Genomic DNA, 23,955 nt, shown 5'->3' on the forward strand with positions numbered 1-23,955 from the left:
AATTTCTCTTTTTTTTCAGCCTTTCGTTATGATTTTATGTACCTCCTTCTAATGTGCTCAATCCAGGTTGCACTGGCTGACTGGGATGACAGAGAAGAAAGCTGAAAATTTTCCTAACCTCCGCGTTTTGGCATCATCATGGCCCCCACACTTCCCCACACAGGAGCTGTCACAGATCAACTGCCACGCTCCAGAAAGGGTCTGAGCTCCTGGTGTTCCTAAGCAGGGATGCACCGAAACACCTGCACAGCCATCTGCATGGCCGTGCCCAGGCAGGTGTAAAGCAATCCAAAGATTTGATTACAGCTCGCGAAAACATAACCCGAGTAGTCTGAAAATCACTTCTTTAGGAAGCAACTCGAGTGTATCTGCACAGAACTCAGCACAGGTGGCACAAATAGCAAAGCAAACCCATAATAAAATAACAATAAATAATAATAATAATAATAGTAATAATAAAAACAAAAACAATAACAATAATTTGGAAGAACAATGGGACATGAAGAAATACAAGGAATTCATTGGGACTGAGTGGAGCATAAAGTATACATTCCTTAGGTCTCATCACTGTGACAAGGCAGGGGGAGGAAGGGAACAACCACAGTACCTGAGTGAAGTTATATTAACATTTAGTTAAGATGAAAGGAAAATGAAATTCCATCATAAAATAAATAGGGAAGTTCCCATCAGTTTCTGAAAGTGATGCTGCAAAGCCAGCCTTATAGCTACATTTCACTTAACTATACAGTGTTTTGGAAATGAAAAAAGAACTAAACAAGGCTTATTCTGTGCAAAAGAGAAACTGAGATGATTCATATGTTATTAAATTAATGCTTCTCATTACACAGAAAGATCTAAAATTTGCAGCCAAAGAATAGAGAACAAACAAACTCCTACAAATGTTTAATTGTGCTTAAAATGCCACAGAATAATTCATTTTGTACCATCGAAGCTTCCTATCAAATTTATTCCCACATCCAAAGCTTGGCAAGCCAAAGTTTTCAAGCCACTGAACCTAGAAACAAAGCTAATTAACTGTTTCTTCTGTTATTCGCTGCAGGCCCAAATTATAAGGAATAACATGCAGTATAATAGAATAAGGCCTTTTATCATATTTAAGGAGAGCATACTGATGATATCAGGATGATTTTTCCCAAACTACTAAGCTGAAAGGTTTGAAGAATGTCAACAGTACCAAAAGGTTTAATTAAATGAATTTAAATCATTAGAATGTTAATGAGAAATCACGCGGTTTACCAGTTGCATACCAACTGTAAAAAGGAAATTTCTCTCTGGTGGACCAATGGAAACATTACATTTGAAAACGCTTTGTGAATGCTAATCATTGCTGCGAGGCCCCCTCCCTCTGAAAACACTCCGGAATTTTTGGAGGAAGGTGGCAGAGAGGATGAGCAGAGCTGTTACTGAAATGGAAATGCATTGAAGGTACATTGCTTAAAACAAACTAATGGGACACATGCCTTGTACTGCTGAGCAAAGAGACAAATGGAATCATGAGAAGGCTCCATCTGGTATGTAACGACACTAAATAAAGCCTGACCTTGTTTAGGGATCTATCAGGCTATCGGTGGTGGCTAGAAATGTCAGAGAAAAGTAAGACCATCTTGATTCATGAAAATTTGCAAATTTATGCTTATTCCAGTGTTTAAAATTTGAAAATGATTTCTACATGGCCTAAAATGGGTTACTTAATTCTGTTATAGTAAATACAATGAAATTTATAGTTATTTAAGAAAAATGAAGTTTTAATAAAAGAAAAATTATATATTGTTTTATTTTTTTAAAGCAGCAATTTTTTGCAAAAACGTAAGTGGACAGCATTAACCAGTTGTCATGAAAAGCATCTTAAAAAACCCCAACAGACGGAAATAAAAAACTAACATATCAGCAATTTTCATGACATGTATCAGTTGCATATATATCCACTTGCCTTTTAATTTTAGTTAATTTAGAAATAGTACTCAGATTTGTGGCATGTGCATTCAAATGAAAGAATTAAAGGACAAGCATCTAAGGCTAGAGAAAAACAGGGTATGAGAGAGAGAATGTGATCATAGGAAACATGGTCTAACTGGTAAGACCTAAACATTTCTGCCTGTTCCTCCCACAGGAGGCCTCCAAATAAGCTCTGAGGCTTGTCAACAGGAGCTGAATAGCAGGGATCTAAGATGGATCTAGCCCTGAAGATCAGCACTTCTGGGTGTTTTAGACACACTGCCGTTAGGAGAGAGAATTGACTACTCTGTGCCTACTTACATCATGGCTGCTTTCAGCTTTGGACAGCAAATATCATAATTGAACTTGCCTTCTCTAATCCATAAAATAATTTGTCCCTATAGTGTTAGACGGTGTTTTGTGGTAGCTAAAAAGGAGTGATACCTTTTTAGAAGCTTTAATAACCAGCCAGCTAACACTTACGGATATTTAAACATTCACCAGAGATACCCCTAGGCATTTACAGTCTTCCTCCAGGCACGTCTGGAAGTCCTGAAGTGCTGAAAAGGCAGGAACTTGACTCATGGTCAAGTTTCAAATAATAACTAAATTTTGCATTTTGCTACCTCTCAGAACTGACCTGTCTAAAAACAATATTTTAGGGCATATCTGCTAAATTATAATTCCTGTAAGAGATATTATATGACAATGGCTGCATTATCATACACTTAGCTCATCCAGTTTTGGAAGGTTTTCCTCTGCCTTTCCAAACATTTCAGAGACAAAGCCCCACTAATGCCCCATGGTGTTACAGGCTGTATTATAGGCCTCACATGGTATTACAGCCTGTACTAGGTCCGGCTGGGATGCAGTTAATTTTCTTCATAGTATCCTGTATAATGCTGTGCTTTGATTTATGGCTGAAACAATGTTGGTAATACACCAGTGTTTTCGCTATTGCTGAACAGAGATTGCACAGCATCAAGGCTTCCTCTGTTTCCCATTTTGCCCTTCTTCCTCAAACAGTAAGTTGGCTGGGGGAAGGTAGCAGGTTGGGAGAAGACCAGCCAGGACAGCTGACCCCAGTTGACCAAAGGGATATTCCATACCATGCGATGCCATGCTCAGCAATAAAAGCTCAGGGAAAGGAAGAGGAAAAGGGGGACATTCATAGAATCAGAGAGTCATTAAGGTTGGAAAAGACCTCTAGGATCAGCAAGTCCAACTGTCAACTCAACACCACCATATCTCCTAAACCATGCCCTCAAGTGTCATGTCTATACATTTTTGTTTTAACACCTCCAGGGATGGTGACTCCACCACCTCTCTAGGCAGCCTCTTCCAATGCCTGACCATTCTGTCAATAAAGAAATTTTTCATAATATCCAATCTAAACCTCCCCTGATGCAGCTTGAGGCCATTTCTTCTTGTCCTATCACTAGTGACTTGGGATAAGAAACCAACCCCCACCTCACTACAGCCTCCTTTCAGGTAGTTGTAGAGAGCGAGAAGGTCTCCCCTCAGCCTCCTCTTCTGTGGGATAAACACCGCCAGCTCCCTCCACTACTCCTCAGAAGACTCCTTCTCCAGACCCTTCCCCAGCTTCGTTGCCCTTCTCTGGACATGCTCCAGCACCTCAATGTCCTTCTTGTACAGAGGCGCCCAAAACTGCACACAGTACTCGAGGTGCGGCCTCACCAGTGCCGAGCACAGCCCTGCCCTGCTCCTGCTGGCCATACTAGTGCTGATACAAGCCAGGATGCCGTTGGCCTCCTTGCCCACCTGAGCACACTGCTGGCTCATGTTCAGGTGGCTGTCAACCAACATCCCCAGGTCCTTCTCCACCAGGCACTTTCCAGCCACTCCTCCCCAAGCCTGTAGTGTTGCCTGGGGTTGTTGTGACCCAACTGCAGGACCCAGCCCTTGGCCTTGTTGATCCTCATACAGTTGGCCTTGGCTGTCTGTTCATGGTTATGGCATTTGCTTTCCCAAGTAACAGCTAAGTGTGATGAAGCGTTGCTTTCCAGGAAATGGCTTAACATCTGCCTGCAGAGTAGTAAATTAATTTCTTTTTTTGCTTTGCCTGTATGTGCAGCTTTTGCTTTACTTATTAAACTGGCGTTATCTCAATATACAACTCTTCTTGCCTTCCTTCTATTTTCTCCCTGCACCACAGGAGGAGGCAGTTAGAAGAGTGTTTGGCTATTGGCCAAAGCCAACCCATCACATGCTGTCCATAAACCTGATTTTGAAAGGTTCACTGAGCCAGGAGGGAATGCATGCACAAGCAAACATATATCTGGCCCAGTGACTACTGCACCTTTCTAGCAGAGGAAATACCATTAAGTGAAACCAATCCAGATTAAACTGAACTAATCCTGGGAGCAGGAAGGAAATCACAGGTCTCCCAGCCCACTCTCCCAAATATTAGGTGGGAGGAAGAAGTTATTTGTCCATAAGTTTTTTTGCCTTTCTCATTTTGGAGAATGTTCGAGCATACAAATCCTGATAAAGAAATGCCTGTTTGTAAAGCAAAGACCCCACATCCTGTGGGGTATTATGTTGGCCTGAGCTCAGCAGATATGCTTCACCTTGACATTTCTTCTTGGCTAGTCTAAATAAGTTCCTCCTTGGTAGCTCTGCTGTGTCCCATTATCCAAGGGACATAACTCTTCCTATGCACTGCATAAAAGCAAGGTGATCAATTCAGAATTGTCTATTTTTACAACAAATACCTTCTGTCTATTTATCTAGTTCGCATCATGTGTTGGAGACTGAAACAGCCCACAGGCACTTTTCAGTCTACTGTCAATATTTTGTGTTGGGTCATTTGTCCTTATTTTTTTTTTTTTTTTAAGAGAAAGGAACACTAGTATAAAAGTGTTATAAAAGTGTATAAGTATTGATAGACTGTGTTATGGGAATAAATCATATTGATTGAATATCTTGTCACTAGTGTAATTACATCTGTATACAGGAATTCTAACACTGTAGCTGCAGAGTATCCTGGGCACGCGTCCAGTGCTGGAAATGAGAACTGGGGCTCACAACGTCCCTCTTGGAAGACCTAGAGAACACTAAGTGTAAAATGTCTCATTAAAACAGAAGAAAAGACAGACCTATTGAAAGTGAGAAGAGAGCAGATGTTAGGAAGGAAAACTGAGACTTAGAAATGATAGGAAGCCTTTTAAGAAAGCTGGTTGTAAATGAACAGAGAAATTTAATTTAACTTTTCCACCCTTCCCAGTGGTTGAAATTCCCAATAAGGGGTTTAATTCTCTTCTGCTTTACAGCAGTATCGTTCTTCTAAATTGCTCTTGGCTGTGATATTTACATGTGTTCTGCACAATAATTTCTAAGTTTTATGAATTGTCAGAAACAAACAAGCTGGCCAGGACAAGCCCTATTAAACTTCCTCATCAATAGCCTTGTAAAAGAGAGAACCCAGCAATACGATTGGTGTAGGTGGATAAATAATTAGGCTCATGCACTGGTATTGCAAGAAACAGATGTGGACAAAACACGACAGATGAAAGACATTAATTAGGAGCTTTAAAAAGATAACTAAGGGTATGCAAGGAGAAAGATTAGATACTGGCTGTCGAGCTTCGTACTACTTGCTTTTCTTGCCTCCAATCATTTAAGCCTGTTAACCTCTTTATTATGTATTCACTTTGTCTTTCTCTGGGTCCTTTATTTTCAGCTCAAGTTGCTTTTACAGTCTAAAATGAAAATTATATCAAATGCTTGTTGAAAGGTAGATCTTTTAAACTCTAATAAAACATGCATTTATTTTAGTAGGGTAAAATTTTTTTTTCTACAGGTTACAAAAATTAAAAGATTAATAAGAAAACATGAAGTCAACTAGTTTGTGTTGTTATAATTGACAGCTTTCATCTACAAAAGGAATATAGACGACAAATGAAGAGCTGTTTGCACCATTTTAATATTACTTGTGCATCTCGATAACTTCGTAATAAGCTAGGAGGGTGCATGCTGCGCTAAAAGTAAATATTCATAATATATGTTACTGGTAAGGAGGAAAGGCTTAATGAAATCATTTTTTTCAAAGAAAGGCTAGTTTTAGCAAGTTACAGTTTATACGTTGACGTTTACACTACAAATTATGTGTATATAATATCGTATAATTCACCTAAATGCAATCATCATTCCTGATTTCTTCTTCTAGAAAAGAATTAACTGTGTAACTGTAAAAGATATGATTAATTGTAAGATGTGTTCATAACTTTGGTGCAATACTGAATAGAATTTCCGTGGGAAAATGAACAAATGATATATATTATGAAAAAAATTAATACTTACATAAGGGATTGTGTCCAAGGTGTCTGTGTTGACAATTATAGGGGCAGGGCTTGCCTGAAAGGGAAAAAAAAGAAAAGAAATTTAAAAATATGAAATTAATTAATATGGAAATGCCCGTAATGATACATTAAATCACAAGTCTAAAAGCCTGTCTTCCCACTGAATTTACATCACACAACAGTACATATGTTTGGGTACTGTTCAATCAATTAAGGATGAAGGAAATTGATTTTCATCTTCCAAACGAGTTCACTGTGATCTTTCTTTTCAATTTCATTAGGCTTTAGATCACATCCTGAGTATATAATAATTAGTCATTAATTTTTTAGTAGAACTCTAAGAAACATGATGTATTCAACTTACAGTTAGGGGATCTTGGGGTTTCAGCTTCCTTTACCTTAATTTTTGTGTTTGAGCAAAACCAAGATGATCAACTGATCTTTACAGAGGATAAACCTCAACATTTTCTGTTTACATCACTTGTCGTTATGTAGTGTATATATATAAGCACATATATGATATTTATGTCAAAGCTATATATTCTGCATGGTTTATATGAACTCAGCTGATGTTCAGCTTGAAATATAGACCCAGTTGTGAAGCTGCTCAACCTAATCTTTAACTTATTGATGAAACCTATATCCAGGCTAGTTTCCAGCCACCTAAAATGCCTTAACCTCTTCCTCTTCCCATGTTGGGCTTCAGCAGTGGTGACCCAAGGCTGAGCTCTTATTCAACCCAGCTGCATAATATTGGCTCAGGCTCTGGAGAAAACTACAGACTTGTGAGAAAGTGTAGAGCTGTGCACCATAAGTAAAATGTCAGACAGAGGCAGGACTGCTGAGATGTGATTGTTAACAGTTCAAGGACTCAGGAGAAGGATCAACATGCAGTCAGTATAGCACAAAAAGTGCCTGACTGATGCCTGCTTGATCAGCAAAGACTCTTCAGGCATCGTATTGGGCTGATGAACATCCTAATGTTTAGCATAGTAGCTCATCTGTTCTATTTATCTACATTGTATATTAGCCAATGAACGACTGCCGGTACTTCAAACGTGTATAGGCTGCAGGGTCTCTTTGTGCATGGCAGGGGTGATTACAGCACTGCTGAAAACACTGATCCTGTTTCTACTGTCAAATATTCACTGCAGGATTTAAAAACCTAAGTAACATAACCCAAATTAAGAATGTAATGATTCTAATACTCTGAGAATATCACAGTTTATTTCTAATTTTGGTGTAGTTATGCTAAGGTAATTCTGCACTCAGAGAAACTGCACAACAGCTACTGATGATTAATGCCATTATTTCTATACAACTGTGTAATCTGTGAATAAAAACCCCAAAATGTAATGTGTACCATTTGGTGTGCATACATTTCATGGCATGTATCAGTTATCATAGTAAGGTACAGTTTAGTATTAAAATGCTTAGTAACTGAAAGACATTACACACCCATACCCATTTATTTCATTGGGCCCTATAACACTGGACATTTTGGAGTGATACTTAAAAGCTGGAGGCCAACTGATTATAATATTTTTAGCTTTAGGCATATGGAATGATTTATGACTGTATTATCACAGAATGTTAAACAAAGATATTTTCCTTTTTAGAATCATAGTTCTTACTTTCATGAATATATAGCTCAATACACTTAAAGACTGCTACCTTTGATAGAGGAAGAGAAACATTTTTCTTTTTACAGTATTCCGTTGTCTCTCCAAAATTTTGCCTTTCATTGATTTTTATCTTCTTTTTAATTTTATGTACTGTGAGAAGGTCTGGTGTCAAATATAAACAAAGTTTACAATCTTCAAAATGAAATAACTTTTCCACTGCTATAAAACCCAATATCTATTAAAATAACAAACATCTTTCAGAAGTCATTTTCCAAAGCATTCTCATACTATCACCAATCGCTTCTAAATCCATTGAGGAACAAAGCCTTATATCCATATCAGATTTTCCTGAAGTAAAGCTAAAGAGATTTCTCAATCAGAAATGAGTAATTGTGGGAACAGTATTAAAAAAAATATTTAGGGGACTTGGAATTTCTTTTGAAAACTTGGTTACTCCTTTATTTCCTTTTACAAGCACAAGCTGAACCTGCACGTCCTTCACACTATCAGTTACAGTGACTTTCAGAAGGACTTTCACCGCCTTACTGGGTCTCTGTTTTAGTGCTAAACCACCCTCACTGAGAAAAGTTTTCTTTTATATCTAATCAGAATTTTCCTTAATGCAACTTGTGTCTGTTGCCTCGTACTTCTCCTGTCCATCTCTGAGAAGATTTTGCTTTTGTCTCCTCTCTAATCATGCCTTAGATGGTTGAAGACAGCAATTATTCTTCTTCTCACAGCCTCTTCTTCTCCAGACTGAGCAAACTGAGCTCTCCCAGACCCAGTCGCGGTTGTGTGCGCCACCATCTTGGTTATCGTCCCCTCAATACACTTTGGTATATTGGGCAACATAGAACTGGACACAATACTCCTGATCCAGTCTCACAGGTGACGAGAAGATGCCCCTCAGCTGCTGCCTAGGCACTAACGTGCAGCCCAGTTTGCTGTTAGCCTTCACCATTACAAGGGCACACGGCTGACTGATATGCAACTCATCCTCCACTCTGCAAAGCTGCGGCCTAACCAGGCTGTGCCTGGTTGGGACTGCTGCACCTTTTATGCTGTCCAGGTGCCTGTTGTCATTGAACTTCCTGGGGTTCCTTTCAGCTCATTTCTCCTGCCTATTGAGATCCCGCTGAAGGGCAACTGTCCAATGCATCGTCTGCTCTGCCCAGTCTGGTGTTATCTAAAACCTTGTGACAGTCCACTCTATCTAATCATTTTGGTTATTAATGATGATGTTGAACAGCCTTAGCACCAGTAACAACTCTGTAGAAACACCACATGCAACTTGCCATCAGTTACTGGACTTTGAACTGCTGACTACTCTGCTTTGGGTTTGGTGGTCTACCCAGTGTCCTACTCATCCTCTAGTACATCCATCCATTCACTGTCTCTCTCATTTGGCTACACGACTGAGAATTTGTGCTGAAAGCCTTGCTATAATCAAGGGAAATGGCACCTACTGAGTTCCACTCATCCACAGAGACAGTCATCTCATCACAGAAAGCTCTCAGGCTGGCAATGCACAATTTACCCTTTGTAAACTGATCTGCCTCTTTGTAATCACCTCCCCCGTCCTTCATGAGCCTGGACAAGGCTTTCTGGAGGCACACACCAGGATGTTTCCCTTTGTAAGCTTCCTACCTAATACTGACCCCCAGGTTTTCTCTTCCACAGCAAAAGTCTGAGCATTTAAGCTGCTCCTTTGAATAGTGTGAAACTTCCCTGCCTGGCCTTCCCACAGAGCCTGTAAAGAATTGGCTTTCAAGCAAGAATATCTTTCAGGATTCATTTTAACACAGTGCTTACTGTATTCTTTACTGATTGGAAGAGTTGAACGTCAAATAACAAACGGATCATTTTCTCCTACTGAGTTATTCATCCTAATCAGAACATAGGGATGAGAAAATTCAGAGCAATAGTTTTAGACGGTTATAGTGACTATAATCATTCACTCACAACTGATATCATCAATGCCTTTTCCTTTTCTCCTCTTCCTACCTGTGTGTGTGTGTGTGCATGTACGACACAGTGAGTCTGTGTGGCGATTTGGGGTTTTCTTTTTTAGTTTTTTTAACTGGCAAAACTGATTTAATGCAAACATTTTGCTTCAGTGTCTGTAACTTACGGTAATTTGAAGAACACTGGCATCCTGAGCTACGACATTGCATTTAAGTGCAGGAAATGGAGCTGATTTTATTAGTTGTGTTCTATTTGTGGCTTAAAGAAAAGTGGAAGGCTTTAATCATGCAGACTTGAGAAGACGGTTTGCAACAACTGGAGAGAGCCCCAAATATAGTGGTAGCCATGGAGTACACAATAGCATCAAAATAGTCCTTGTAATCACAGTGAAGTTACTCAAGCGATAGGTCAAGAGAAGATCAGTAGCAACAGGGAGTCAGAAGGGTTTTACCTTCCAGGATGATGTGTCTGTCTAGATCTATTCTGACTTGAAAACACGTCACATGCACTGATTCACCAAATTCTCAAAAAAGATACCCAGATATCTGCACAATTCTTATAGAGAACACTGATAAATCTATCATACCGGTTCATCAGCTCATCAAGAATACTTGAAATTGTGCATAAATTAACAAATGTATGCAAAAAAAAAAGCCTAGATTCACTCGAGAATCTCTGCCTGCTGTGCCTTTGAGACAGCATTGCCTCTTATTTGTCACAGTCTATATACCCACACATATATAAACTATCTAAGTTTGAGACTGGGTGAGAAGGAGAAATGGCTTTCTGGAAGACAGATAGTGACTTTATTCCTAGATCTGCCCTTTGACCTGCTCTGCAGCCTTTAACAAGACATTTAATTTCTCTTTACCTAGTTTTTCACAACAATTCTAGCAAAACTGGGTTAGTTTGGTCAAAGATTTGAGAGAGACGATGGTTGGCAAGAACTAAATAATCTATCTATATGTAAGGAGATTTAAAATTTTACACGTCTAACTGCCTAACTTGCAGGATGAATTCAAATTAGTAGTAATTAGTTCATGAAAGAGCCCTTTCTTAAGTCAGGTAGCATACAGGGGGGTCAGATTTTAAAGATGGGAAGACGCCTTTGTGAACATACTCACAATTCTGCAGCCACAAAATAAATCCAAACCAATCACCAAAAATAAAAAAAGGGAATTTTACTGAGTGTAGTGAACTGAGTGATCCCGTTTTCCCCATTCCTCATGCAGTTTCCTTTCTGCCCTAGGCCTTACCTATATATTAAGTATTATATTATGCTGACAATGCACCATGTGGGCTCTTGGCTCCCTACTACTGCTCCCTGCACAGACCTTTTTCCTGCCCTTGACTAGAAGCAGTGCTTTCAGCTGAGCCATCTCTGTGCTTTGAAGGAAAGGCATCACACTGACAGCTGCAGTGACAGATTGGCATAGCTGGGACAAAACTTGCATAGCTTTGGGGAAAAAAAGAAGGAGGAATATTTTTTTTTTCTTCTTTTTAAAGGACTTGAGCACAACAACCTTTGCTTCCACAAATATACATGAGATTGTTCTGCTTGAAGCAAGTCAGACAGTCTGGTTGCTTTTCCACCAAAAGCACAACTTAAAAAGCAAGATACAGTGAAAGCACTTGAAGCCAGTAGAAAGAGAACAAAAAGGCATATAGTCTAGTTCATGATCATTTACTATGCTACCAAATTCTCTACAAGTGTATGACATGACTCATACCTCTCAGACAAGATGAACTTTCCCTCTACCACAAGCGCTAGCATTATCCTGGTTGACTGGTTTTACTTACGGCGTTCACAGTTATAGACAGCTATAGACCATCCATATTATATTGAATTTCATTATTTTTGGAGCATTCATAACTCTGTTCTAACTGTTCTTACCATGCAGTGCGGTATTCAACAGCAGACCATGAAACTACTGGCATAGGTATATGGTAACCATTTTATAAATAACCAGCGCAGCACATTACTTGTTAACCAGAAAACACTACAAGGATGCGGTCATTTTGAAACTCTCCACCTATAGTTATTCCCAGGTGTGATTTTAATTTGACTCAGAACTCTCAATTGCTTGATTTCCTGTTAAGGAATCACCATCATTATCTACATTTTTACATTTAAGTAATCTCAAATAAAGAGGTGGTGAAATTTGGAGTAATACAACAGTGTATGTATTACCATTTAAAAAGTTGAGTTGTCAGTGGCTTATTACGATGTTTTGCAAACACCTGACTCTGTGGACTGTATGTCAGAGTTAAGGGCTCATCCCTCCAGGTAGCCAGCCCTAAATTCTAAAACACTCTCTGGGATATTCAGTTACATTTTCATTTTACTTCAAGATGTTAACATTTTGTTTCTTAATAATATGAAGTGGAGCAGCCCCTATATTTGTACATGAATAGGGCACACTGCATCTCAGATATAACATGTCAGACTCTGAGGCCTTAGGAAGGTAACGTTGAATTAGTTTAAATTTATTTCACGTATTCAAAAGTTTCATTTAACAATAGCAAGAAATAGATTTACATTGACACACAATGGAAGGGAAGATTAAATGATAATTTAGATGTCAAAACAGTAGTTCTTTGGCATGTTATGAGGCCTCAAGATCACAGAACACACAGAACCTTTCATTATATTTACCACTGAATTGCAAACTGTAAGACTAAAAAGGAGAAAAAGTAATTTCCTTGTTATTAAACAGAAAATATAAAAGAAAGGGAGCCTCTCCAAACACCTAAAGAATGACTGTTCAGCAAAAGATCCTACCCCTACTTAGAGATGTAAAACCCAAATCAAAAGCAGCTTTGCTTGCAGGCTGCAGCTCTCAAGAATAGAAGAAAAATTCCTCAAGAAATCCTCAAGACCTTTCCCTATATATATAACGCAAACTCATATAAAGCCATTTAATTTAAAGACAAATAGTGCCTTTTAAAGAAGCTGGCCTTATTTTTGGGCTTGGGATTTTGCCTTGGTTTTTACTTAATCTGTAGGAATAATTTCCTATTTAAAATTGTATTAGCCGTGGCCTTATTTAAACAAAAAATAATTTAAACCTAAGGAAAATCTAACATTGCTGTGTGGATCCACAGGCTACCGGAGGGAACGTCAAGAAAGCACCTACTTTAGAGTTGCTGAAGTTTCACCTGGACTGATACTGCCTGTTAGCAGTTTGAATTAGCAACGATTAATATAATGGTAACTTTTTGCCCAATATCAGATCCAGTGAAGGACACAGAAAAGTCAACGGGAAAAGCTCTATAGAGAATGAGGGATAATTATGGTACATCTGAGTTTCCAGTGAAGTTATTATTCAACTAAATGTTATCACCCATTAAATTTTGAGGTGATAACCTCCCTATCGCTAGATAGGGTGGATCCATCTGTCTCATCCTAGGATGCCAAATGCCATACTAAGACTCACACAGAGGTCCCATTATCACATCTCTACTGACTCACAAAAGAAATTGATGCAAAGTGTCTTACAGCAGTGCTCTAGGTTTAAACAGAAATTTAGCCCTAAATCCTGGTTTTAGATATACCACTTCAGCATGTGTTCATGGCCTTTTGGAAGTGAATGGTCCATAAAATGCATTTATTACATAGAACTCTCTTCTAATCTCTGATCTGGTCTCCACTGTGCTTCAGAACTTTCTCCAAAGTCTGTGTCACAGCACATGTCTTAATAATATAACAGCTTTAACCAATCCAGGCAATGCCAGTTTCTGGTACGTTCTTAAATCTGAATAAGAAAACTTTAGAATTGAGAGGAAAAGTAGAATCACATTCCATATGGCCTTTTTATAAGTGTATTTATTATCTTCAAAACTCCGACATCTGATATGTATATTTTTTTCAGATTTTATATCATTCATAACAATTTTATAAAAAGATGAAATATTTGAAAAATCTTGCCACTACAGCCAGTATTAGTGGAAAGATACACTGCAAAAATAAAGTATTATGGAGTGATTCTACAGAAAAGCTATGAGCTAAGCTAACTTACACTATGAAATTACAAAAACACGTTACATCCTCCAATTTAAACATCTTAAAGACATTCTTCTACATCTATCTGATCAAAAACTTTCTGGGTGAAAGTCCCTGCATAACTGAAGTTAATGGTAGAATATTGATCTGCTTCAATAGAGTCAAAATTAAAGCTAATATGCTTCTACTCAATATTAGTTTTGTTTGCCTCTTGGCAGGAATGTAAAGCAGGCATGCATTTAGCCAGCAAGTTCATGAAAGCAATAATAAGCAAAAATAATTTAGAACCAATTAAAGAAATTAATAGTCTGCTTTCAGATTGTTTTGTATCTTATTTTTAAAGCACATAAGCCAAATATCCAGAAATTAAAAATCGAGGAAAAAAATTGTTACACAAAATACTTATGTTATTCACAGACTTGTTAACAAGGGCAAATGGTCTCATTGACTTGAGCATTCCCATTTCTTCTTAAACATTAACAATTTAACTCCTCTACTGTTTGCCTAAGCATTAGCTTTATTAACCATGGAGTGGTGCAGATTTTTTATAAAACAGCATAAAAATCAAGAAAAGCTGCACAGCATAAAGAACATTAAAGAACGTTAAAGTAATCTCAAATACCTGCCAAGTTCTTTTAACCTGAAGATATATCCATGTATCGCATTACTCAGGGGGTTAGACTACTTCATATTTATATAAAAATACTTTTTCTCTGCAGCTGGGTTTTACCATTCTACATAAAAAAGACAAGCCTGGTGCATTCAAACATACATATACACATGTAGACACACACACTGAACACAGACTAGGACAGAAGCACGCACCCAGATTTTAGGCACCCTATTTGACCCAGCTGCATGCTACAAGAGCACGACGATAGAACTCCTTCCAGAAAGAGGAGAACAAAACCAAAGCAAAACCACAGCCAGTCTATCCCTCCTTTTTCTTCAAAAGTGAAGGCTGCGTCATCCATGGCATGACTTTTTTACATTTAAAATCATGGTACACCAAGCTCACAAAGCAGTTTTCCAGTTACATTTTTACATCCTGAAGTACCTGCAGGTGGAGGTATGTATTTATTCCTCCACAAAGAATTTATACCCAGCCTCAAAAACACAGAAACAAATGGACTAAAAGTTACAATGCGTATAAAGACAATAAAAAATGTGAATGTAAAACTAAATGTGAAATAGAGAAATTTACAGAATTCACTGTCTATTCAAGAGGTTTATCAGAACATAAATTCCAAAGAACCAAACACCTGCTTTCAGGAACTAATCAATTCCATTGAGCACTGCATCCAGCAGCCCAGAAATAATGGAATCGGTGTCAAAGAGCACTTACCTCTGCTTGGCAAGAGCAGAAGAGACCGAGACTTACTGGTTCTACAGCTAAATCTGTCCATATAAAGGAAAGAATAAGAAGCACAGAAGGATGCATCTTTAGAGTTTTAGAAGGGTTCTCACGTGTAACAGAAGTAGCAAAATCACCACTGATCCTGCTTCTGCACCGAAGCTGGCAGAAGAGCAGCTGGGGGTTACTGTGGTCCTAAAATGCATATACTTAACTCACTGATTCTGGCTAAGTATGTATAGGAGGAAAGACATTTTGCCAAACACTTTCCCTTAATGAATGGATATTTAACAGTATCTAGGAAGAACTTCAAGAATTAAACTTGATTTTGAATATTTGCAACAATCTCAAAGTTAAATTGGGCTGTGCTGTAGCAAAGAGGTTTTTAATTTTTATGTCAGTAGAAGTAAACTTCTAACCTAATGTCCTCTGGAAAAGTTTTAATTGATGTCCCAAAGTGTGCCTTCATGTCCCAGAATCACTATGTGATGAATAAAATTAACAAAATAATTCCAAATATATCTCTTGCTGACAGCTTGTTTCAGACCCCAAATGATTGCAGGACAACTGCACTCACAGTATGTTATTTCAAAAGATAGGAAACGTTGGTGTATAAAGTGAAGCTATCCAGGGTTTGGGGCAAGTCAGGCGTTTTGTAAGGTTTTGCCTCATGGCATAAAACACATTTCTCCATGGAGATGCACTGTTACGGAAATTACAACTATTTAGTATTTTACTATAGGGCTTTCCAACTCACTGAGGTCCTTCTTCCTGAGAGACTGGGTGCTCTGTGGGTGACTTGCAGGACAGTGCATGCAAAAATTGCCACTTTTCCATATTTTTACAGATTATAGGTCCCAGCAGGAAGGGCACAGACTGCCAAGCTTAGCAAGGACTCTCCTCATGAATCCATGTAACACTGACTGAAAAACGATAATGTTCCCTTTAGGATGATGCAATTTTGTTTAGACTGATAGTGGAAATACACACATGCCATTTTCTTTTAGGACCTATTTCCCTTATAGTTTAAAAATTTGCATGGAGGAAAAATAAGTCCTATTTCTAAAATGTGTATCTTGTAATACGTTAATCTGCTACATTCAAGTGCCCCTTTTAGGGAATAAATCCTGGTGAAATGTGAAGCTTGTATTACAGCTGCCTCCCACCTTCTATTGGGCACAAACTGTGAGGTTTTGGTAGCGGGGTGGGGGCTGCAGGGGTGGCCCCTGTGAGGAGAGGCCAGGGCTGCCCTGTGCTGGACACAGCTGGCTGCAGACCAGACCCGCTGCAGGGCATGGCTGAGCCCCACAGCAAAGCTGGTGGCACCCCAGAAGTAGTTTGTTGCACCTCTGGTACTCCATGGTGGAGCGGGAGCGGGTAACACCCTGATGGGACTGCAGCTCGTGGAGGGCTGGTGCTGGAGCAGGCGAAACAAGAATGAAGGTGGAGTGGAAGAAAAGAGTGAGGGACAAAGAGCAGCAGAGAGAAGCTGCCACATCCTGACCCTGACTCTGACCCCCTGTGCCACCCTCACCTCACCGGAGGGATGGAGTGTGACCATCCTGCTCCTAGGGGCAGGAAGGTGTCTGGAGTGAAGCTGAGCCTGGGAAAGAGGTGTTTTCCCTCAGTGCTAGTTTATTTGTTTTGGTTCCTAGTACTTAACTAAATAATAAAATGTTTATGTTAATTGGCAGTAAATTCCCCAAGTCAAGTTTTCTTTGCCTGCAACACACCTCTTCTGAGATTGCACTGTAGGGCAGATATTTGTTCAACATCTTTTATATATTCATCCTATTTTCTGAAATATGTACAAGTCATGGAGGTAAGAATGCAACAGCAGAAGGGATAAAAGAACAAGGTCTTTGGTTATAAAAAATGTTGACTTGAGTAGCAGAGGCAACAAAGAGAAAGTGGAAGCAGTACTGCAGCCACAGGGACAGTTATCGTGTTAAAATTGAAACACATAAAGTAGCAACTGATTACTGTTCATAGAGAGGTTTTCCACAGAGAAGGAAAGCTACACCTTTTGTTAACATAGAGTCTGTTAAGATGCTATTGCTGCCAACCTCTTGATTCTTAGAAATAGCATTTACCAAAAAATCTCAAAACACAGAATCAAAGCGACGTGGCTTCACAAGTTTGTAGAATAATGAAACTATGTAAAGGGACTGAATTCAAGATGAGTAGTAACAGTGCCATAAAAGCAGCTCTACTATATGCCATCGCTCAAGTATAGAAAATGCCTGGGGCCCCTATAAGTCTGAGAAACACAAACAACATGACTGGAGGGTACAGCAAAACTGACAGTCTTCCAAAGAATTCATACAGGACCTTAAAAATACACTTCATTTAAATCAAAATTATAGATCCAGAAAAAAAAAAATGAAGACAATTCCTGTCAAGAAGTAAAGGAAAAGCATCCCTGTGAACCTGACAAATTTAGATTAAGGGTGCAAATAGGTGTGTCAACTCTAAAAAGACAGGCTTAAGAAGTTAGACTGAAAACAAAAGGAAGAAAATTTTTAAAAAATCCTTTGATGTTATGAACGATGCTGAAAAACACTTCAAATCAGGAAAATTATACTTGCTTCTTTTTCTACAAATATTTTGCTCTTTTTAACATGGGAATATTTTTCAATTTCATGCCAAGGGCAGGCAAGCGGATTTTATACACTGATACAACTGTGTGGCAATTTCATCAAACGATACTATAATCTCCCTAGAGGAGAGAGAGAAGCCCTATCGCCTAAAACTCTTTGCATAAACTTACACTAAGCACAAAAACACATACTGTAGGCAGTACTGACATTCTGGCAGATGGGCAACATGACCTATAAGGTCTTTCCTCATATTTACATTTTAACGTTCTGTCATTTCTAAACAGTGTTGTTTTGGCTAGAGCTGGATGCAGAAACACTGAGTAAAAAATTATCTTAAACTGAATTAAAATAGATGGGGGCAATTTTAACAGTAACTTATCTAGCAGCAAGTAAGATGGCATTTTTACTGATGAGGCAGTCACAAAAAATAACACAAGGCACCACTTTGAAATATGACCGTTCTTAGATTGTAAGATATCTTTTAGTCATTGATTTCAAGACGTATTTCCTGCCATGTAAGACACAGAAATCAAGGATGCTACTATTCATATACATTAACAACAGTGACCTGGACAGGACTAGGAGAGTTCTGCACTCTCTGGATTTACTGTGTGAATGTGTATAAGTAAAAGCCACTTATCCTACAAAATGAAACAACCTTCCTTGTAAACAGAGCCAACACTGACCTCTCACTATCACTATATTGAACAATAAATGTAACTAACAATCACAGAGACATAAAAGCTAAAAACTGTCAGAATTGATCTACCAAGATTGAGAAGATGGGTCTCAAATCAATTAGAAGAACTTCAAATGTCACAAGAACCTTTCATGCATTTACACGATCCCCCCAAACACTGGAACATTACATGGTTCATAACGTCAAGGCAGCCTCTTCCTATAATAACAACAACAACAACAACAACAACAAGCAGCTCCTGGATATCTGTCTCTGATATGATGTTGTTTTGTTTCTCTGTTTTTAATGGAAAAGCTCCAGAAGAAGACTTTCAGAAACAACCTTTGGTTACTGTTAGGAAGGAAGAAGAAAACATTTCCTGACAAAGAACTAGCAGTGGAAGTTATGTGCTATACATCAGGTGATAGAACACCTGGAAAAGGACTAAGCACAGCACCTAGAAACACAAAAGGAGCTGGCTGCTTAAGGCAGGATGTAGGTAGAATACAGGCATCGGAATCCAAGAATGTAGCCCTCAAAATATTCAGCTTTAGGAACTTAGATTTCCTTTGTGCCTGTACAACAGTGCTTCAACCTCAAAAAACAACTCAGCATCTATCTCATGCAACTGACATTCAGAACCGAGGCAGCCTTTACCAAAGAACCCTTTGGACAGATCCAGTCTCCTCCTACCCTGTCTTTTTAGGCACCATTTCCACCCTCCAAATGAAATGGAAAATTTTCAAGATATCACCCTCATCCAGTAAATCATGATGCCTGGCAAAAATATCATCTTTACCATTCTCAGCCTGTTGAAAATCCTGACTTTCGCCATAGGACGTCTGGGGAAAATTAACACCTAATTTGACGGTCCTTTCCAAAAGCTAACCAACTTCACAGGCAGGTACACCAATTCTGAGCACTAACATATAAAAACCCCACTGCAGACCTGACCCTGATACTAAATAAATGTTTGGTTGGGAGGACAAGAAATGGGAACATCGTGTGCTTCAGAGGAACAGGAGAAAAATGACATAGAAAATATTACAGCAAGAGGAACACAGAGTCTGCAGGAGGCACCAGTTTTTTTAGGGCAGCTGTAACAAGGAGAAATTAAGAGACTCCAAAGTTAAAGTCAGCCTATCCTTCATGTGCTACTATATGCTTTGGGACACGTTTTTGAACACCTTTTTCAATTATAACATAAGCTTTCTACTCATACACAAACAGGGGGCGAAGCATCTTTCGCTGTCAGCCTATCTTGTATTGAAGGCACTTAGTTTTGCTCACTTATTAGCTCAATACTGAGCTGATACAGTTAGTACCTAAATAATTCTTCAGACTGTTGATAATATACTTAGCAGTTCAGATATATGCCTTCTGCAAAATATTAGTATATTTTCATTTAAAGTTAACCCATCAAATTTATATTTCACAGGAAATGAAGATACATGGAAGAAAGGAAGATACTTTTTTCTTTCCTCTCCAGCACAGTCTGTCTGGCTTACTTAACCCGGTCACCAAAAGCATCATCCTGCATCTGCTACTGCGTATGGGAAAATAAATATTTCCAGTGCACATGACCCTAATATAATTAAAATGTTTTTCAAAATATTTGGAAGTAAAATATGATTAAAATTAGTAATGCATATTGATGTAAATGTAGAAGAGATCATTCAACTTAATAGTTTAATTTTATACACAATATATGATATCATTACTGTATGTCATTTGGTGATAGGCAGCACTACTCATATGTTCAATTTATATTTCTTAAATACAGTTGATAAATACTCCTGCATTTAAAAGCTATATCTCAATTATATAATTTTCTGGAAATAAGAATCATATGTAACATAGCTATCTCTCTTCTTTATCATTAATGTAATGATAAAACAGAAATTTTGACACTATCTTTTACACCCAGATATATAGAACTATGTATTTTCTTCCCAGAAATCACCAACTTTTATTAAAGGCTGTTCTTTCCCACTCACCCATTCATTGGTAAGAAACACAGGAAACCTATGGTCAGAGGTCTGAGTTCATTCAGCTCAACACTCAACAGAGAAATTCAGCTTAAGCCATTCCCCCCCACCCCCCCAAAAAAATAAAAGAAAAAGAAGCCTAACCGTCAGAATCTAAATTTTAAAAACATGCCTTATTTTAGAGATATGTTACAGTTTTCCTTACCGGGACAAAAGAATCAAATGAATCTTGTTCCCGATTCTCAATAGCTGAAATTGTTTTCAACCAGAAGAGATAGCTCGAAATATCAGACATTTCAGAATGCTTCATACCGAAAGCTGCAAGATTAGTAGGACTGAGGTGAGACAGACTTGCAAAAGGAGGACTTTGGCTGTGTTACATAAAGTTCTTAATTAGATCCTTGGTACAAATTGCTATGTTAAGAATAAAAAGTTAATCAAAAAGCCTCATTGGAAGGATAGGAGAGCAAGATTAGAGCCGGGACAGCTGTTTCACTTTAGGATAATCGTGCAACTGCCTGACTAGATGGTGTTCCACTATTCAGAAGTGAAAATACATGTGTGAAAATCAGAATGTCCTCTTTGTGTTATTCAGGACTAAATTGTTCACAGCTGCTTTTCCTCAGTGTTCCTGAGTAGAACCCAGATCTCCTTATATTTATGTTCAAATGCAGCAAGCACCTAACTCTCAGAGCCCCTTAAAATCACAGCCAAATTTTGTTCATGAAAAGAAGGAAAATCTGAAAGTTACTGAATACAGAACTGGCATGAGAAAAAGTGTTGCAAGGACTTCTGGTGACAAACCAAAAGAATCAACCTACAAAGATTGGTTTAATGTGGCTAAATCCAAGAAAACTACCCTAAAACCCACAGGATAGTGACAGATTATTTCTTATCTCTCCAAAAGGATGCTATTCCAGCCTTCATTGTCAAAGGGATGTTGTGCAACAGCGATCTCTCTTTACCTCTTCAGGTTTATTCTCCCTGCACTTATGGGTGGCATTATCCTATTGCAGAAATGACAGCACTTCCCCCCATCAGTGGACAGACATGCTTGCTTTCCCCATGGTAAAATCCAGAGCCCACAGAAATCCTGAATTTAAAGAAATTAAGGTCCTTATTTTTCTTAATTTAGGAAAATGTTAAGGAATTTCCTTAAGAAAATTTAAGGAAATTAAGGTCAGGATTTTAGTGACGACATCTTTTTGGGAGGAGGGCATAGCGTACGTGTGGGCTCTCTGCTCAGAGAATGCACGCAAAGACTGACATCACACAGATTTTCTGGAACTAGGTGTCACCCTTTGCCAAAGAAGCTCTAAAGCAAATCTGAATGTCAGAGCTAGGCAGTCATGATGAAATGGAATTATCAGCTACGAAGGGTGAAATATTGGAAGTACTAACTGTTATATTCCCAATTCCTCACTTTCTCACAAAAAAAGGATTTCCAAAAGCAAGTAGGAAGTAATTATTTGTGGAGAGGGGGAAAGCGTGAAAGGAGAGAGATTGAAAACTACATAGTACCAGGGACAAGAGTAGGAAACAAATGGCCTTAAAAAGAATGTCCTTTCCTCTCTATTAAACTTTTTCTTTTTATCTACTGGTAACAATTCATTTGAGGACTCCAAATACTCATGGTCAAAGTTAACTGACAAACAATGTCAGAAGGAAAAAAAATATTTGAAAAATCAAGTAAAGTTTAGCAACCAATACTGATAAAAAAGGGAAAAATAAAGAAGAAACATTAAAAGTCCTGAAGCTTTGCCTGTTTTAGAACAAAATGCTTTCTTTTAAAAAACATGAAAGCCCTTCCCAATGAAGCATAAGACATTTTTCTTGTGCAGTTTCTTTAGAAAAAAAAAGAAAAAAGATATACAACTTTTCATAGAGAAAAAAATGTAAACAGCCTAAGGTAAAAACTGTATTATTTTTCTCTGTGCAGACCAATTTCTGAAAAGACCCAGATAAGACTGCAACAAAACTTGTGTAGTTTTGCAGAGTGGAGATGAGGAAAGGGAGATTGAGAGCTGCTGCCTCCCTCCACCCCCGCACATACTATTGCTTTTGTTAACCAGGAAAAAACTGCACTAATTGAAAACGTTGCAAAAATACTTCAGCAGTAACTGAAACACAATATTCTTGCAAAGCATATCTTATCTTATCCTATATCTTATCCTACGTCTTATTTGGCCCACTGAACACGTTCATTTAGTGTTAATTCTGATATATGAGAAACAGTTATACTAAAGATGAGGTAACTTTTTGTTTCCTTTAACACTCCTTCCATAAGCATTCAGTGCATTATTTAGTATAATGGCTTGAACAGACCTCTGGTTTCACCCAGTACAGTTGTTTGTATCATCTCACAACATGATCAGTAAGTACCTTTTGCTTCTCAGAAAAGTGGAAGACTTAAAAGAGGGAGCAGAAAGAATTAGTCAATTCTTCATCAATTCGAATAACTAATGATTAAATCGTTATCTTTCAGGACATAAAACGGATCCCTTATTATGAAATGGTTACAGCTAGTTTGCTTTATTTATTATTGAGCTCATAAAATAAAGTTTACTTTACAGATTATCTTGTCCCATCAATCTGAGCGATCCAAACAGACCGTGACAGACGCAGCTGAGCCCATCAGCCAAGCTAGTGGCACCTCTGTGAAAACATATTTAATAAAGGACAGAAAATGCTGAGGAGAAGAGAATGAGGGAACAAGAGGACCAGAGCAGTAGGAGGTTCTGTGTGGCAGAGAAGGTAGTTCCCGAGAGGGGCTGCAGCCATGGAGGACCCACACTGGCGAGGAGGAAACGAGTAGGAAGGAAGGAGCAGTGGAACAAAAGCATGAGAAGGAAGGAGCAGCAGACAGAAACCGCTACGTCTTGACCCCAACCTCCTGCACCATCTGTCACCTCACCAAAGGGACTGAGCGTAACCTGTAGCCATGACGAGGAGGGAAGCGAGGTGTCTGGAGTGAAGCTGAGCCTGGGAAAGTGGGAGGAGAGGTTTATTCCCTAACTCTTTTTTGTTTCTCAATACTCAACTCAGTAATTAAATATTTACGTTAATTGGCAACAAATTAAGTTGAATTCCCCAAGTTGAGTATTGCCTGTGACAGTAATTGGTGAGCAACATCCCTGTTTTATTTCAGTTCATGAGCTTTCTCACTCCCATCCTTATTTTCTCGCTGCCCTGCTGCAGGGGCAGTGAGTGAGCAGTTGTGTGGGCGCTCGGCTGCCAGCTGGGACCAATTCACCACGCCTACCATACCTCCAGTTAAAGCACATTTCAGGAGATTTTCCATCATATTTAAAAAAAACAATCTTATAGAGTACCTAAGGATTTTCCAGTATCTCTGAAAACCCACGACAGGCGTGTAATACCTCAGGTCAAGGGAGTGATAAAACATGAATAAAGAACTCTTAATGAATAAAGATCAAAGTGTCACAAAAATTGATGCAACTAC

At 38.5% G+C, this 23,955-nt stretch overlaps 1 protein-coding gene across 15 annotated transcripts in view; it reads right to left on the reverse strand.

Annotated features, from left to right (window-relative positions):
• Positions 1 to 23,955, reverse strand: part of DLG2 (discs large MAGUK scaffold protein 2) — an 883,409-nt gene that overhangs the window by 412,683 nt on the left and 446,771 nt on the right. For all 15 annotated transcript variants that reach the window (XM_064441431.1, XM_064441436.1, XM_064441434.1 and 12 more), the window contains one exon: positions 6,280 to 6,333. In XM_064441431.1, coding sequence (XP_064297501.1) covers positions 6,280 to 6,333 — 54 coding nt within the window. The remainder of the gene's footprint in view (positions 1 to 6,279; positions 6,334 to 23,955) is intronic.

This window comes from Phalacrocorax carbo, chromosome 1 (assembly GCF_963921805.1).
Source record: "Phalacrocorax carbo chromosome 1, bPhaCar2.1, whole genome shotgun sequence".
NCBI lineage: Eukaryota > Metazoa > Chordata > Aves > Suliformes > Phalacrocoracidae > Phalacrocorax > Phalacrocorax carbo.